The 19,066-nt window shown below is 42.1% G+C and overlaps 1 protein-coding gene across 1 annotated transcript in view; it reads left to right on the top strand.

The window, feature by feature from the left end:
- Nucleotides 1-10,505: 10,505 nt before the first annotated feature.
- Nucleotides 10,506-19,066, top strand: part of ptch1 (patched 1) — a 51,910-nt gene continuing 43,349 nt past the window's right edge. The window contains exons 1-2 of the mRNA XM_056377069.1: nt 10,506-11,044; nt 12,653-12,845. Coding sequence (XP_056233044.1) covers nt 10,874-11,044; nt 12,653-12,845 — 364 coding nt within the window. The 5' untranslated portion in view covers nt 10,506-10,873. The remainder of the gene's footprint in view (nt 11,045-12,652; nt 12,846-19,066) is intronic.

The following is a 19,066-nucleotide window of genomic DNA, read 5'->3' as shown; positions in this document are numbered from 1 at the left end:
AGAAAACCAGAATCAACTGTGGCTGCACAAAAGTGTGTTTTCCAGCAGAAATGTCGTCATTCTGTCAGAATGCCCAAATTCCAACACAACTGAAGCAAATAAACAGCATCGTAATTAAATGTTTTAAGAACATCCCAACCTCTGTAATGAGAGTGTTTATGTCAGAGGAGCTCTCAATTGTACGCTGTCTAATTTAGTCCACTGTGTATTGAGTTGTCTCTTAGTGACAAACTGTGCTTGTCTCTCTTTCCTCAGTCTTTGCTAAATTTACTTTTATTGTTTTGACTCCTCAGATAGTATTTTCATGCTATTACAAACATGGTTGAATTTAAAAAAAAAAACAATTACTGTATCTACTGTATGTTTTCATTGGTTTTCCTCTTTTGAGACATAAAGCTTTAAATCTGATTTCATAATAGAATGAATTTTCCTTGACAGAATGATTTCAAGGAATGGAATTTCAAAGTGCACCTCATGTTCTCCAGTCAAACTATTATACTGACACAAAATCCTATAATTATGGGTTTATTATGCTATTAGGCACACCTCAGAATAGCTCTGGTATTACAAACACTGCTTAATACCATTTAATCCCATAATGTATACCATAATACATCTTTTTTTTCAAAACTGTAAGCAACTAGCCATGAAAAGCAGCAGTCACTGACACACCACAAACAATGGCTTTGTTTGAAGAAAGTTATGATAACTGATACATTTGATTTGGAACATTGTCATCATATATGATATATTGTAGATTCATTATGGACAAACATAACAGTAACCTTTTACCTGAGTTTTATGATTTTATGTCCATTCTTCTCACCAGTCATGATAAAATAATTTCACGCTGTGATTTAAATTTATGTTCATGTCAAGGGCTATGGATTTACTGGATTGTCTTGCCAGAGTGGGACCCACATCCTTGGGAATACATTGGATTCTTTAAATTTTTTTTTAACACCAAATAACTGTCCAGAGACCATCGTGAAGCACAACATTAACAACGAAGCTGTTGACAGGTTTGCAAATCTTATGAACATCTTTCCTCCATTCACTACTGACTTAGTCAATGAGTTTGATGACAGTTTAAATGATATATTAAGATTCTCGAAACAAATTCACAAACCGCCATGGAAAACTGTTGCAATTTGGCCAGCTGATAAGGAACTGTCAAAAAGCGGAGAGACAATGGAAGAAAAAATCAAATAACATGTTCATTTAGGCATTGTTAAAGATCGAATATTAATTTACAACAGTGCAGTCAGGAAAGAGAGACAATACCATTTCTCAAAAATTATTTTGCAAAACCATAATAATCCCAGTGTTCTTTTCTACATTTGATAGTCTTTTAATTCCATCACTTTCTCTCAGTCCTCATAATAAATCAGTTTTCAACTGCAAAGACATTTCCACATTTTTAAAGGAAAATTGTATCTACTAGCATCATAAATATTAACACAAAGGGGCATCTTCCCTACTGCTTTTAAATCGCTCCTCAAGAAATCCAATCTGGACTACTCAGAGTTGAGTAATTACAGACCCATTTCTAATCTGTCCTTTCTCAGTAAACTTTTAGAGAAAATTGTTTTTAATCAACTACTTGCTCATTAAACCAATACCGATATTTTAGAACTCCAGTCTGGTTAGTCAAGCAAACCACAGCATCGAGACACTCTACTAAACAAGATTTGTCATGGATTGTAACAATGTGGCTGTCCTTATTTTAGACCTCAGAGCTGCATTTGACACATTCAACCACAAAATTTTAATTGATAGAGTGGAGAAATGGCGGAAATGATTAGTGGGTCTCTCTGACCATGTTTTAGCCTTGGTTTATAATTACTTAACTGAACGACAATTTTTTTTTATCAGCCTGGGTTGTCATGTATCAGGGACCCACAGCATTCTTGGCCCAATTTTGTTCCCACTTGGAAACATTATTAACCATCAACATGCCAATTATCATTTTTATGCTGATGATATACAATTGTACATCTCTGTTTCCCCAAATGACCCCAGTGCCCTGTTTTCTCTCATTGCCATTGTCTCACTGTCATTAATATATCAATGGGTAAAAACCTTTTAAAATCAAACAAAGAAAAATTTTATTCTGTTAATAGGATCAACATCTACACTCTACACATACTGTATGCTTGGAGGTCTCAGCTAACAAATTCAAATTAGTTCAAAAGGCTGAGGCCAGAATCTTAATAAATCACACTACTCCTCCACACTGGCCTCACTCCTCCCTATATCAGAGATTTTCTTACATTTTTTGTTCCATCCAGATAAATGAGGTGCTCCACTGCCTCCCTTTCAAATGTTCCTAATTTGTCCCATAGAAAGGACCCTTCTTCGTTTTTATGCGTCTAAACTGTGGAACACACGGCCTCTGGATATTAGAACGGCATTTTCAAAAAGAAATTAAAGACCTCTCTTTTTGATCTGGCTTAATGTGGAGTAATTTTAATTCAGAGTAATGTAATAGCTTTTCCTTCAGTTTTTAACTTTTTATCATCGGTTTTCATCACTTATCTATCCCTTATGTTTATTGTATTTTATTCTATTTACTTATTATTGGCATTTATCCAGTATTTAATGTTTTATCGTAGTACATTTTTCATCTGCACATGTTTTTTCATTTATTTATTCATTAATTCATTTATTTATTTATTTATTCATTAATTCATTTATTTATTTATTTTACGTGTGCGTGTGTTGTGTTAATCCTGCTCTGTGGAGCACTTTGGGCTACATGTTTGTATGAGAGGTGCTATATAAATAAAGTTGGGTTGAGTAGCACAGAGGTATGCATCCATGCTCTGCGCTGTTGGAATAATTTCTCTTAATGAAGGTTGATGCTGCCTGTTTATGAGCTTGAATTCCATTGAGGAAAGTAACAGTTCCCGCTGCTGTTAAGACTCAAATGAACAGGAGGTCTGGGTGAGTAAACAGAGGTCTGGACAGCTTATGAGGTTCTTACCTTTAAATGTGTCACTTTTTCCAGTGGGCCTCCCACAGAGACCCACCTCAGGTCAAATAGAAGTAAGCAAACCTTTCGCCAAGGTGAACGCGTGCAGTCAAAATGTGCAGGACTGCAGATGTTAGAATCTATAACAAATATATTTATTTGTGAGTGTGTGTCTGTGAGTTAAAATTTCCTGTCTTTACACAATTTATAAAAATGAAATTGAGACGCTGGCTCCATCTGTTTGACTGCTCTCTCTGCCTATTTTGGGTTGCCTCACTTTCCTTGTTTCTTTTCCCTCATCTTTCTGTGGAGCCACAGAATTGATATTGTATTATACTGCTTATTTGTTGAGGCCATGTGTATACATTCAGAGCAGCACACGTTTCCTGTTAACATTGGAGGCTGAACTCACTTCCAAAAATTACAGCTTCTCAGGCCATTTCTGCAGACCAGACCACTGCCTTGTCTAAATATCAGCCCAGCTCCAACATTGTCTATCCCAGACAGAGTCTTGAAAGTGCTTAAATGTTCTCAAATCAAACTCAACATTCATGTGAAATTCACAGTTTTGCATTTGCAGTAACACTTTTCTTTTCAGTTCTCCATTTTCACATATCCTGCCAACTTTTTTTGGTGAAATCTGAAGGTGCGCATATCAAAATATTAATCAGCATAGAGTATGAAACACACACCATCAAATCACATCCAAATTCCTTTGACATATCAGTATGATTGCATTGCACTGTGTATTCAACTTAATAATTTTCACTCCTAAAGGAGCACGAGAAGCCCAAAATCAACTTGAAATTTTTCAAATATGTATTTCAAGTGCATGAGGGCATGAGTTCACTTATTCTGATTAAGACAGTCAAACGTGAGCATTTTCTCTATCACATCATGACGCCTTCTCTGTTCCTGCTGGATGGAGAATGATGGAATTGCCCTCTTGGATCCTCTCTCAGCTGCTCTGATTTGTGCATACAAAGCCAGTCGGAAATTGGGAGTGGTAAACAGAGGCCAGGCGGTGCTGCAAGCTGTCAAACAGCTCTGTGTATGATTGAAGACAACCTTGAGCTGGAACATAAACATCCCAGCAGGCTCTCGACCGTGCACTCAGCCCCTACAGCTTCATGGGCAGCCATGATGGATCGGGGGGGGGGGGGCAGCAGAACAGTCAAGATGGAAGAGGAGGGGAGAGTTATATGACTTGGCAGAAATCTTGGAAATGGTACCTGCATGGGGCTTCCAAATTAAGGGGGGACACTGTGGAGGTGCACCCTTGCAGATAGGAACACACACCTTAAAGGATAGTAACACTTGAGTACCACTAGGGTCTTATGTTCATAGGTTTGGCAATCATTTCTGTCACTTATGAAAACGCTGTACTCAATAAAAGAAATGTTGACATCAGGGAACATGCTGACATTACTACAACATAATCTATCAGGGCAAGAAACATGAGATTACCCATAACCTCTAAACCATTTCATTATGATGTAAAAACAAAACTGAGTGCACCTGAAATGTTGGTAATAATAACAGAAAACAGTTTTCTCCCTTATTATTCAGCACGTACACATTTATTTTTTGTCAATTTTCACTTAATGTAAATGTTGAATTATTGATTTCTTTGTTTTTTTATTTCTTTATTTTATTTTTCTTTCACTTGTTCACCTTGGATAATGTTCAAATCCCGAGGTCAATCCTTATACCGTCATATCATATGTTTTTATAAATGCGAACGTAATATAATTTTATAATGCTTTTCTATTATGAAAATGAGCACTGAGACACTGATTGAACGAGGCGTTCAAAGAGTAATAAATGAATTTATTTGACGTAGCACGACAGGAGAGACTGAAGAGGTATGCGAGGAGTCTTTGATTAGATCAGACCTTATTGTGATGTAGTCATTTTACAGGCGTAGTCACATTGTCTCCCCCATTGGTGTCCAGACACCGGTGGTGGTGAAGGAGTGGAGGAGTGGAGGAGTGGAGGAGCCTGGATGAAGATCTGGAAGGTTTGGATGGGGGATTTCTGATGAGCTCACTGGTTGTGATGAGAACCGGAGGTGAACAAAGTGGAGTCGGGCTGATCTGACACTGAAATGACAGCTGACAGCAGCCGAGAAAAAATACGACAATGAGTGTCTCACAGAGGTCATGGAAAGATCTGATTTGTTGAAGTGTGAAAGTTCTCTGTCAGCTGACTGAGTTGAAAGTGTGGAAGGAAAAAAAAAACTCGAAATTAATGAAGTCACCATGAAGACACTCCTCCAGATTGTACTTTTTCTAAGCTTCATTAGGCTCACTATGTCAAAGGTGAATCAGACAGCTGTTATTTACCGATTTTTACAAAGGACAATAAACATGGATAAGAATTTCACCTTTTTTTCTCTTCTGAATATGTTTGGCTAACCTGGATTTTTATGTATAAAACTTCTATGACTGTCTGAATGTGCGTATGTCTTGCCCTACTGGACCTCTCTTTACCAATGTTGCCATGATTTCAGCTTTAACCACAATACAATAACAAACACAGAAAATAAGTTGTGATGTTCAAATGACATGACATTTAAACACACACACACACACACACACACACACGGTCTTAACTACATGCATGTAAAAAGTCATCTTAACAAGGTACAGCAGTTACAAAAGTGGAAACAAGGTAGTGCAATGTATATTTCTTACCATCAGTACTGTGCAGCTAAAGCCACATAAATTCTGTATAGGCGAGAATCCCTCACACCCAGGCATCCATATTGTTTGTTTTTTTTTTTTATTCTTGTCTCCTTTTTTGGTCAGTAGAATGAAGGAGAGACAGAGAGAGAGTGAGAGTGCGAGAGAGGACATTCTTACTTAATTGGGATCCTGAGTGCATTTGTTTTCAATAAAGAGGTGTGCTTTGTTTGCATTCTCTCACACTCTCTCTCTCTCTCTTTCTGCCGCTTTTTTTCTTTGTCTTTTTTTTTTCAATACACTTAATTGAAAATGGATCTAAAACTGACTGACCACCCCGCACCACTCCTCCACCTTCAATAATGATGGCTGGCAAACAGCTGTCCCATCTTCTCCACCCATAACCTTTCAGCTAAGAAGCTTGTTGAGTGTGGAAAACAGTGCTTCTTGTACGACTGGGGGTTTTGGATACTCTTGCCGTTCACTACGGCTACAGAGACAAACGATTTGAATCAAAATGTTGTGGTTGTAAAAATAAAAGAAATAGGAGTTATTGAGAGATAAAGTAAAATCAAACTGATCCCCACATCCAGTCTGACAATGAACTTGCTGAGAGGAGACTCTGCTGTTCACCTAAGGATATTAATGTGTATGCACACTTCTGCTTTGAACTGTAATCCACCTGCAAATCATAAATAAGTGCCTGCACTAAACAAGGTTTTTCCGCTTTTTCCCATGGCCGTTAGCCAGCCACCAGCCTTGAGGGGTGTGAAGGGCCCTGCCAGGGGTCACAGAAGGTGATTGGCTGATGAAGTCATTCTGGGATCAATGCCCAATTCCTCCAGCTCCTAAATGAATACTTCATCTCCTTTTTCCTCATTAAGGAATCCATGTGGATCTGGAAGAGGACTTGACAAATATGAACGATTCAAAGAAAGGCAAACGATAATCACCATGATCCTTGGAGCCACAAAACAACCACTACAGAGAATCACCCGACAGCAAGCCGATAGCATTGTTTGCTACCCTGACACTGTGTGGCTGGTTGTTAAGCTGCCCTCTATAAGACAACGCACAAAAAGGTGACAGTTTGCTCTGATGGGGGCACGCAATGAAATGTCTGAACATCACCAACAATAGTCTGATTAATCATCTGGAAGTCACAGCTGTAGCCGTACCCCTTGCTGTGAATCAAATAGTTGGCCTGACATGTCGTATTAACTGATATTTGAAAGCTAAATACATGTAATACAATATAATGTAATACAATGTAAAAAGGCATGTCTGCAAGTGTAGCAACTACTGTTTGTTGGATGTTGAAGACACTACAGGTGTTCATATTCACTTCAAGGAGACTAAAAGATACAGCAACCACACACACACACGCACACACACACACACACACACACACACACACACACACACACACTTATTTTATAGCAATCAGCATTTAGAGTGTGTAGCATGGTAAGAATGCAGAGAGAAGCAGTGAGTGTGTCTGGATCTGTAGTGTGCCAGCGTAATAGGGCTTCAACTAACAATTTGTTTCATTGTGGATTAATCTGCCGTTATTTTGTCAATAATCAATTGGTCATTCTGATCAATGAAATGCTAGAACATGGTGAGTAATGCCCATCATGCTTAGGAGCTGATGTCTTAAAACTGCACGATTTGTCTGACAACCAATGCCAAACATTCCATCACATCATATCACAACGGAGAGGCTGAAACCAGGGAACACTGTTGCTCCAAAAAATGTATGAATCAGCGACTCCTTTCAGCTCTACAGTGTACTGTGGCATGTTTGTTCAGTAAGACGTTTAAAAAGTAAGGCGCAGCTGATGAATAGATTGAGCTGAGTAGGTCCTGTCTCACAATAAATCCTGATTCTTTTAATCAGCGACTGTGTTGCTGTTTCATGTTGTGTACATATTTCCTACAAAAAGAGAAGCTAAGATAGTTGTGACAAATATACACGAGTACTATCCACTGAATCTTTATGTCTTGCTGCGTTTATTCAAAGAACAATCGTTTAAAAGCCTGAATAAACTCATTGCCCTCATTGCTTAAAAAAAGTCAGAAATCTAAACTAGTGCCTGCAACCACAAAATGGAATACATTTCTCAATGCTTTGTATAATTCTTGAAGTGAACAATTAGTCCATCTGATCCATATTAGCACATGATGGTGAATGAAAAAAAAAAGAAAAAGGAAATATGCTCGTGTTTGGTCAAGGGTGTTTTGGCATCTTATGTGCATACGTATTTCATTAGTTCACACAGATGCTTGCAATATAATCTCCCAGAGCATTTTTACTGGCATATCTTTACAGCCTCTACACTACAGTATTCGAAGGGGAGGACCATTTTCCACAATGACCTGTGGCACTTTGTTGGAGTCGTACAGTGTTACCGTCATGACAACAGCTTGAACATGTCTACAGCACAGATACGGCGCAGCAGCTATGACTCCTGCTTGTTTCAAGGACATGTTCCGCTGAGACAGGCCTGGTTCTATTCAGGGGCATTAGGGGGCATCGCAGCCTTACTTTGTTCCCATTAGCTGCTTATTTTTTTTATGCTCCCACTCAGACACCACACCAGGGATATCTGATGCCAGTGAAGTGATGTTGTTGCAGTCAGTGTCCACCATCACAAACTTTCCACTGATTCCAAACAAATGCTGATGGGACTGAATAGATAAGGTATTTAGTTAAAAACCGTAATATTTACCAGACATCATCTAAGCTTTTCTCATAGAAAAACATATTTTAAAGCAGAGCTGGTTAATAGAAACAGAGGAATACTGTTGATTTAGGTTCTTAACCAAACAAAACAAAAACAGAAAAAGTTGATTTTATCAAAAGGAATTTAGTATTTGAGCAAATATATATCTCTGTTTTCATGTCAACTGCAGTCAGCTTTCAGAAGCTAACGTGTGCAAACAATTGTATGTCTGAGCTTGCGTGCATGCCTTCATGAGCATACAGGTGTGTTTACATATTTGAATGTTTGTTTGTACACAAATGTATTTGTGTGTGCACCTGTGCATATACAGGTGTGTGTTTCCTAACAAAGGTATCGTTGCGCAGCACGTAACTGTGTTACTCTCTCTTTCTCTCTGAGTGTGTGCATATCATTGACCGGCTGAGATGATGGCTGCTGTGCATGGGTTGGTACTGTTTACAATTTTGGGCGTGACAGTCAAAGGGTCCTGCGTACGGAGCGAACGGGACTGGACCACCCACGTGGCCAAAAAAAAGAAAAAAAAAGAAAAAAAGGAACAACCATGTAATTGTGAGTGAACCTTTCCCCGACGCAGAGCAGGATGCCTGAGACCACGACGCATTACGATTCGATCTTATTTCTCCTCACAGCACTAAAGCAGTTCTTTTTATCTTCATCATAACTGACGCGTTTCCATCTCCACGGGGGGCGGATATCACGGATTTGTCCGGAAAGCTCTCCCCACCTGGACTGAAGATGGTAAGTGCGCGGCTGGCAGCCAGACGAGCTGCTGCTGCTGCTGCTGCTGCTGCTCAACACGGGAGGCTCAGGTGTGAAGTCCGGGCTGCTGATACACTGGTACTCTGGTGCATCAAGTGGCTACACGGGCTAGTTACCACTCAGTTCCTTTACTGTGTTATGTTGTATTTAAAGTGTCAGTTCAGTGAGTTCCCTTAAGTTTAAGTCGTGGTTGAAATATTTCCTACTTCTTAGATTTTTAAGCTGACTTTCTCGCACTTTTTTTTTTCTGGGTCATGAAGCTTTTTATTTTAAAGATAATTGGCATTTTGGAAAAGAAAAAAGAAGCTGAAGCTTGTTTCTTTCAGCCTTTTAAGTCCTCGGCTATAAACGTGTCCGCAACAGTGAACAACATCTACAGGATAAATGCACTGACATTAGCCGATTGAAGTCTGTAGCATGACAATCGCTGAGAAAAGGTCACCTGCCTACTGCGTTAGGCTGGGTGCACGAGGACACACTGTCAGGCAATATAATGCAAAACGACTGATGTGTTCATGACATATTGTGCGCGTTTGTATCTGCCACTGGTCAGTGTGAAATATGGAGTTATTTATTTTACACTACATCTACACGAGCACACTTTCATGTCGTCACACTGATTAGTAGTAGGTTCATTAATGAAGTGTATAATTAAATGAATGAGGAGGATAAATTACACACCTTGAATACACTGTGATTTTAAAGGGGTCATCCACGTGTATTATTTGTATATTGGCTATTCGTGTATAATAATGTCAAAATATGATTATCCTGCATCCTATATGTTATAATGGGGCAGACATTGTACAGACACTATACCGTGGGACCTCCCCTTTAACCGCTGTAATCTGAGGCTCAACTACCACCATCATGGTGGTGGTAGAAAAAAAACAAAAAAAAAAACATCAAAGTTAGAAATTTCAGTTCTGACATTCCTCTGCCCCCTTCAGACTCACGGACCGTGTCTACCTTGCCTCAGACTTTCAGGTCCTCTCCGGGAAATGCTTCTTTCAGGCGACAGGGCGCTATGTGAAAACCCAAAACACCAAACGCACCAAGTTGGTTTGGCTCTCCGCGAGCCTCCCCTGAAGTTGGAGATGCACACATGAGGTCTCTCTGCCTGGGTGGTCTCTCTACTTTAGTGAGCTGTTGCTAAGCAGCTAATAATAGTCGTGTTTGCTGAGTAATTTTTGCCCTTCTGGAACCAATCAGATGCAAGAAAGTCCTGCAATCTGACAGCCCCAGAGGCGGGATCTCGAGTCCCCCCCTCCTCCTCTTTCACCCCTCCTCCTCCTCTGCCTCCAAATGGAGAGAGGTCTTTTCTCCTCTTCTATTGAATCTCAGAGTTGGCCGTGACGCGCGGCCCAGGGGAAGACCACATAGATCTCACCAGAATGCCACGACCATCGAGGTTTCTTACCCGACGACTCGTGTATGGGAATCACATTGAGCACCTCGCTTTTTGAGAGAAACTTACTTTTTTTAAGAGACACGGTGAGTGCGGTGAAAGCGGCGGAGACCTCCGGATCACGAAATGTTGGGATGGAAGGCGCAGACTTTGACTCGCCGTCTCCAACAGGAGTATGAAGTCCTACTTCACGGGTGTGAGATCTCCGAGAGTGAAACTCTGTTGCCTCTGGATATCGCTGCACGCTTTCGGGGAAACACTATAAAGTGGGAAACGGTAACCATCTCGCAGTCCCCGCAACATGGCCTCGGCTGCTAATGCGCCCTCCGAGCAGGAAAACAGAGACCCCGATCGGCCGAGAGTAACGCGGAGGAACAGGGGGAACTATACCCGCAACACACCGCTGGATTTGGAGTATTTGCAGCGGCCGAGTTACTGCGATGCGGGCTTTGCTTTGGAGCAAATATCCGAGGTGCTTATCTCTCATGTTAACCTGGAAACTTTTATGCTCTTGGTTTCATTGTATTCGCTAAAAAAAAAAGTGGCCAAACTATGTCCAGTCGCTGCTAGGTAACGGGACGGGCTGGGCAGGGGGACGCAGGGGTAAGGCAAGGTTGTAGTGATCCGAAAGTTGTTTGGTTGTGTTTTTTGTGCAACATTTCGACTCTTCCCGTGCAGCCGGCTTCTGTTTTAGGATGCGAGACGAGTTGTATCTGCACATACAACCACCCGATTGCTCCCACTACAACATCCCCGACCTATAACGGTCTCAGACAGGGCAGAAACATGCAGCTTTCACTCAACAGTCAACACTACCGCTGGCTTGTTTCATAACATACAGCTTGACATTTCTCTGCACATGAGCTGCGTTCAAGGTTTAGGTGGCTAAGATAAATGTTTTGTGTGACAGTTTCTCGACTCGCGTAAGAGGAAGAAAAAAAAAAAAATCCATGTGGCTGCCCTCTTTCGTTCACAAATATTGTGAGTCCCTCCTGTGATGGCTCCTCCACTCCCCATGCAGGCCGGAACACACGGGCTGCTGGACGGGGAGTGGAGTTGTGTGTGTGTGTGTGTGTGTGTGGGGGGGGTGGTATTTGTGGGTTTTTACCACTTGCACCTTTTCAGGGTATTTAATATGTTAATACAGTTTGATGTGAGTGTTGGGTGTTGATGTCGGCTTCCTCACTGCCAAATTACTCAAATATATTACTTGTTGGGGGGGGGGGGGGGCATAGCTTTTATGGTATTTTTCAGTTTATCCACAGGGACTGTATTGTGTTATTTTAAAGGAGTATTGTGCATGCAAGGCAGAATTTGACCATGTAGGCTACAGCTTTGCACAAGGATAACTCTTGTGTGAAATAGAGACACAGGGGAGGTGTATTATCACAAGGCCACCTACTGCATAATTGTGTCTTGACAGCTATCTCCTGTTATTTACCTCCATCCGCTCTGGAGGTCCAGCTGCAAACCTATTTTGGAGCAGAGCAACACAGACCTGTCCTGTCAGTTTTTTTTTGTTTTTTTTTATCAGCATCTTCATAAGTCATCACTGTAGCAGTGAAATGACAGCAATGGACCAGGCTGTGTGTAGGTGACCTGCAGGGGATGAAGATATCTGTCTTTTGTATGTATCCTGCTACGGTTACAGTTTATACATGTTACTGATATGACAGAACCTGTGGCTCTCACTCTGGGGAGTCTCCAGTGGTTTCCAGGCGTTCCCGGGCAGATGTGTATATTTCAGTCACTGAAGGTTAGCAGAGTGCGACAGTGATTGTTTCTATATGGTGATCACAGCTCCCATTTCCCTCAAAGCCTTCATGATAGAAACATTTGCAGTCTCACGGCGAATCATAACAACCTGTCTCCTCAGACGAGTCTTCTTGGGCCAAATTAATGATTTAAATGTGTTAAGACTCTTTGATGTGAACACATTTGGGACCACCTGCACTAGTTATTTCTTTGCCTGTATAACATTGAACCTTTTCTGTTAAACCCTGTAGATTCACCTGTCCAGGTAAGTACAGTGTCTTGCAGTGTAATTGACAGTAACATCAGGACTCTTGTCTTGTTGTAGGGGAAGGCGACTGGGAGGAAAGCACCTCTATGGCTGAGAGCGAAATTCCAGAGACTTTTATTTAGGCTGGGCTGTTACATACAAAAGAACTGCGGAAAGTTTTTGGTTGTGGGCCTCATGATTTTCGGAGCTTTCGCTGTGGGCTTACGGGCAGCTAATTTGGAGACGGACGTGGAGAAACTCTGGGTGGAAGGTAAGACACTGATTTATTATTGACTGTTTTTGACAAGTTATACAGTTCATCTGTTTTTCCTAGTGTCAGTGTTTAAATATAAGATGCTTGGACTGTTCTTTATTTCAGTGCTTTTCAGTCTGTCCAGTTTGATATTGCATATTTGGGAAGGGCATAGGATGGTTTAGATTGGAAGAAGACAGGGTTGGTGGGTGCTGCTGAACAAGCCAGGGGGATTGTTTATTGTTTAGACCCTGGCAAGTGGCCAAGTCAAACTTGCAAATCATTTTATGTATCCTAACATACTTGCACCTTCTCAAACCGTGTTGGATGCCCACACACAAGACGTGCAAGAAGTGACTGTAACTTAGCTCAGAAGTAAAGTTGTAATTAAGTTCATAAGCAACTTTTGGGGTAGAGGAAATTTTTGTCAAAGCCGCCATTTTGTGAGAGTGTGTGAGTGTGTGTGAGTGTGTGTCTGCCTGCCCCCAGCAGTTGAATGCTCAGAGACTGTGTGTGGTCCCCTTTTGGACAGCTCTCAACTTTCCAAAAAGATTTGTCTCCGGCTGCAGGGAAAAAGCGGAGTGAGGACAGGAACTCGTGTTTGTGGAGTGGATGGGCTACTCACTTGTTTTTTTTTTTTTGCTTAGCTTTTTTTTTACAAACAACTTACAAAGAATGATTTTTTTTTTTTTTTTCAAAGGAAAAAGAGAATGGTGCTTATGGGTGGTGGTGGGGGGGGTGTAAGGGGAAGGGGTTGTGTGCTTTTTTCCTTTCCTTTGATCCGCATTCCTGCACTTAGGGCTAGAGTGTGCTGTGGGAGTCATGAATGGAGGAGCAGATTGTGCTGCTGTGAAATTGAAGTATTTTTATAGTCACAGAAAAAGGGGGGAAAAAAAGCATAGTTAATGCATAGTTGTCGTTGTTTGTGTGTTCCCCATGTCTGTTTTCTCCCCCATCTTACCTACCCTCCCTCAAATGAAAAAAAGTGAGATCAAACGGTAAAAGCAGGCCGATTCCATGCGCAGATCAAACACCCCACCTCCTCCTCGGGTTGGCTGTTCTCTCCTTGCGTGCTGCTGCAGGGGTCTGACAGACAGCATGTTCTTCTAATGTGTGGCGCAGGCGCACTTGGCAGCAGTTTAAGCAGAGGGGAGCCTCTTCAGTACAGGACTCCTGACTGTAGTGAGGGGGAACACACTGTTTTCACACCCTTTTCACATGTCAGGCCATGGTCATGTGTGCTACAGTGAGGGGCACCGTATTAAACTGAATGGTGCTACAATAATGCCGTGCAACCTTTTTACTACTAACTTGCTACAGCCTGATATTGATGGTTGAACACGATGAGTCAAGAAATCAGCGGACAGTAAAATAACTGCTGACTATTCTGATAATGAACCGCCATTTATCAAATGAAATAATCAAACATTTGCTGGGAACAGCCGCTCCAGTGTGAGGAGAGCCAGCGTTTCCTGTTTCATATCATTGTGAAGGGAATAACTTTGGATCTTTTGACAACAAAACAAAATGAGAAATTCAAGGACATAACGAACTACGGCTCGTATTTCTCTTTGTTTACTCTTCCATTGCCGCTCTGGAAAGGTTTCTGGAAGTAGTGTTGTTAGCCATAATTTGACAAACCTATAATTTGGAGCATACTGAGCGCTGAGTACATCATGCTGCAGCAGTTGCTTAAGAGTCTATGGATGTTTAGATACTTTTACCATTTAAATGTCCTCTAACTGAAATGAATTGAAATTGCAAACATTTTATCGCCACTTTCAAAAGTCCACATGGGCTGAAATATTTGACCCTCACACAATTAGTTTTGGATGGATAATTAGGTGGAGTTTGTGTGTTTATTGAGTAGCAAAGGTTCTGGTGTTGCAGCTTCTCAAATGTCAGGATTTGCCACTGTTCTCTGTTTCACGTCATCGTAAATGAAATGTCTTTTGGTTTGTAGGGCAAAAGCAGCTTCGACAGATCCCCTTGGGCCCCACTAACTGGTGATGTTCATTTGTCACCATTAGACGTATTGTCTGCTAAAAGATTAAACAGAAAGTAATGCATAGATTAATCAGTGGAAATAAGAATTTGTTGTAGGCGTTACATCAGACTTCACACTCATTGGTACATGACAACTCACTGTCTTCCATAGAAGTTGCACCATTAATTGACAGAAGAGGTTAGCTCTAATGTTGAACCTGACAGACAGTTGAACCGAGTCAAGTGACCTCTGGTAGACATCTACAACATGGACACACACTGCCTCCCACAGAGACACACAGAGACCTGCTCATTCGCACACAGACACTGACAAAGAGACTGGGCTGCGGTGGTTTCCTAGGTCCCGGTACGTGAGGGGTTCCAGATGTTGGTAGGGAGAGATCTGTTTGTTTAGATTAGACTGCACAGCTGAGGGATAGATTAGTTCTGCCTGGACCGTGGAACGCTGTGCTGGGCCGTGCTGGGGGACTGGCCCATCGTCCGAGAGGAAAAAGAGGAGAGAGGAGGAGAGGACAGAGCGGCTGTTTATGTTTCATTTGGAACTGCCCTCCGCAGGCGACCCATGGACGACCCCGCCTGGAAGCTGTGTGGCCTGTGGACGCACACACGCATACACAGACGCACACACGCACACACACACAATACACTCATCTCATATTAGAGCTCTCAATTCCTTCACAATCTACTGGCGCTGCACTTCTACGTTCGCGATCTCGTGTCTTGTCTGTCGTCACCTGCTGTCTGGACGCGCCGAGGAGGCTGAGGTCTACACAGCAGACCACCATTAACTGCGGACCGGAGTTAGCTAGTGTGTTTATTCTACACTCTATCACGTGCCACAGCTTTCGCAGGGATTGTCTCTTCTCACACAGTGCTCACTCAGCACTGTTTATAAACACTCAGACACAGGAAGTTCTGTTTATTAGACAAAGTGATAGAGACCAATTGGGAGCGAGATGCACGCCTGCACAAAGAGGCGAGTGTGGTTTGTGTTTTGTTAAACATTTAGGGAATGATAGTGATATTTTTGAAAGTATTTTTTTTTCCTTTTTTTTTTTCTTACCTAGACCACATGATAATGATAGTGGATTGTAATTAAGGCAGATTACATCCACACTGCAGATAAATGCTATGTTTATTTCCACTGTGACGCTCACAGGAAATTATTAGGTGAAACAGGAAGTTGTAGTATTGTGGTCTCCTATCTTGCGCTCCCCACACTGAAAATGTGGCCCGCTGCCCTCTGTGTGCTTTCCTCAGTGTCGGAACACATGCCCATTGGCCTGTGTTCGACTCCAGATCCATCCTCAGTTTCAAATTGCAGATGATTCTAGATGATCTTGCGATGATTAACTATAAGCCATGTTCGGAGAGCAGAGATGTAGAAGAGAGGAATAAGACCCCTTTAGAGTTCCTCCTGGCCACAAATGGAAAATGGAGCCATCCCTTGGCATTCTGGGTTAAGTTAATTGTAAAGAAAATAGCACCACCGGCTGCCTCTAATTAAAACAGTATCGCGTAAACATTGGCCTTCCTGTCGGACGGACCCTCACTCTTTCGCTCTGTTCCTGTGCTGAGAGCGGGGCTGGAGATGTGGCTGTGTGGTTATGGGGCTGTGTTGATCGGGGGGGGGGGGGGGGGGGAGTAGATTTGGAAATGGGGCTTTTGAAGCTTGAGCTCTGGGCAAGGGTTGAAGTTGAAACTGGGGGTGAAGCAGATGAGCGTGAGCTATACTGTAATCTGGGCTGAGTTGTGGTTCGCCTGTAGCTTTAGCATGGACTGAAGAGAGAATGGGGCCTGTAGCATTCAGAGGATGTCTTTTGTTTTCATTGTACATGGACTTGAGCTGAGCTACACAGAGATATGTGTGAGTGATTCAAGTTGAAATGAGTTTATGGTCCCCAGATTTATGGCCTGGATTGGGGCACAGGGCGATGGATTGTAGTCTCAAGGCTACAGACTGAGGGGAGGCCCCTGGTCCCGGAGAGCTTTCTTGGGGGGCATAAGTGTAGAGGCCAGGGGCCACGGGGGTAGACCCCTGGGACCCTGAGGTCATCTCGTAGAGGCCCTGCTATTTAAAACCTCACCTGATACTCACCCTGTGGCCTGGGTGCAGAGTGAAGACTCACAGCAGAGGGGGGTGGGGGTGGAGGGTGGAAGAAATGCAGCAGAAGTCGCAGCTGTCACCAGGCCTTGTTTGCATCTTGTATATGTTCATGTGTGTGTGTGTGTGCATGTATGAGTGCATCTCATGAGACCAATGCTGTCAGAGGAGTATGCGTTGTTCTCCTGCATCATTTTATGATTTTGTGTTTAGTCTTTTGACATCTGTCCTCCAGCAGAGGGCAGTGAATATGATATAATTATTGCTTTAATCTCTGAATTACTGTATCATAGCTCTAACTCTAATAAATATCCAAATTCTACATTAGTGCAAGTCATCATTGCTGCTTTAATGACAGAATATATGTTGAGGAATGACATAACAAAGAAGAGGCTAATTCAAACCCGTACTCCCTGAATGTTCATGATTTATTGTCCTTCTGACCGAAAAGCAGCTGCCTTCATCTTCTTCCTGATATCAACCGAGCCTGATTTAAGGTTTCAGAATCCATTCTGATAGGATGTTTTCTTTTTTCTAAAGCAACTCCCTCCCTGCCCTGCATGTCTGTTTTGTGTCTAGTGTGATTAAGAGCCAACTTGACAGAGTTGGTGGTTGTTTTGTTGTTTTGTTGGTAATGGCAGTGGAGAAGGGAGCGGTATAATGTTAAGTGCATGAGGAAGAAGTTTTGACATCCTTTCTTGTGGATGAAGATGAGGAGGAGGAGGATTGAATGTGGTGTCTCCACTGAAGGGATTGTGGTTTGCATGATTGAATTATCCAGCTTTTGATGTGTATGGGAGCATTGATACATGCATGGATGCACGCACGCACACACACACACACACACACACACAACACACACACACACACACACACACACACACTCGCATATGCAGAGAGGCTTTGGAGTTTTGGTTCTGTGACTGAGTAGGTGGTTGACCAGGGCTGGCATGGCATTTTGATGGGCCTCTCTTTGCTATTTTCTCTTCTTTATTCAGTTGTTTTTCTCCTTTCCTTTCCTTTCTCTTTTTCACTTTCTTTCTTTCTCTATCTCCCCCGTGCTTTATCTCCAGCCACTTTTATTCAGCAGCCGCAAGCAGTCAAACACATAAATGTGCCCACACCCAGTATTTTTGGCTATATTTTGGCCTATAAATGTGATCGTCGCTGACTGACTGAGTGATGAAGTTACACCATTGGTCAGCCGCCCTAGTGTTGGAATTTTTGATTGTTGCAATCTTAGAGCCTTTGTCAACCCTTTTAACGACTTTTTGTCCCGAAAGAGCTCCCAGTGACAAATCTAGCAACTTTTTGGACAAACCTACTTTCCATAGAAAAAACGGTAACCAGTATTGCACCACAAGCTCAACGTCGGGTTTTCCCTCCACAGGTACACCTTCTCTCTGAGTGATCATTTTAAAAGTTAATATAGCTGGAATCACAGCACAGTCTTTGTCTTTAAGCTTTGTGTTTGGTGATTCTACAGTCAGAGCAGCAGCTTGGAAATGAGTGCTGGTTAACATGTATCTTAATGGGCCGCGTTTCAGTCACTATTTCAGACTTGTTCCGTTGTCTGACAACAGAAAGAGAAAAACATGTAAATGGGAGCTGCTTTATCGGGAATTCGGCTGTATTAAGATATTGTGTATGTGAACACAGAGAGTAGGGGAGACACAAATTAGATAAAGGGCTGAAACTGGCTGACACTAGGCAGAACGCAAATGGCCAACGCCGCGTTCCAACCATATGCTAGGTTTTGACCAAGTCTTGTTTACTAGTTCGCACAGAATACACTAGGGCCGTCTATCTTTCTCTCTCTACCTGTTTCACTCTCTTTCGGACAATTGTAGGCAGTCACACACAAATTTGAGCGAGCACATTCACACGTGCGCACTTTTTTACATTTGCCAAACTGGACTCAATTAAGTTCGTGTTTATCAGTTCACTACAAACAGGATTAAACCTCTGTAGAAGGAATAACATTCCAGCGTGTTGTGTTAAACTTTACGAGTTGATGAAAAGTGCAGGCTAGCTGGTGAGGGATTTAGTGTAGGGAAACATTGCGCCTCTGGTACTGTACACAGACTTACAGTGCTGTTTTCTCAAGCTAGCTCTCCCTCATTTGAAA

Source organism: Seriola aureovittata, chromosome 5, assembly GCF_021018895.1.
Source record: "Seriola aureovittata isolate HTS-2021-v1 ecotype China chromosome 5, ASM2101889v1, whole genome shotgun sequence".
NCBI lineage: Eukaryota > Metazoa > Chordata > Actinopteri > Carangiformes > Carangidae > Seriola > Seriola aureovittata.
Note: the sequence above shows the minus strand (reverse complement) of the source record. Positions and strands in the feature narration are given on the sequence as shown.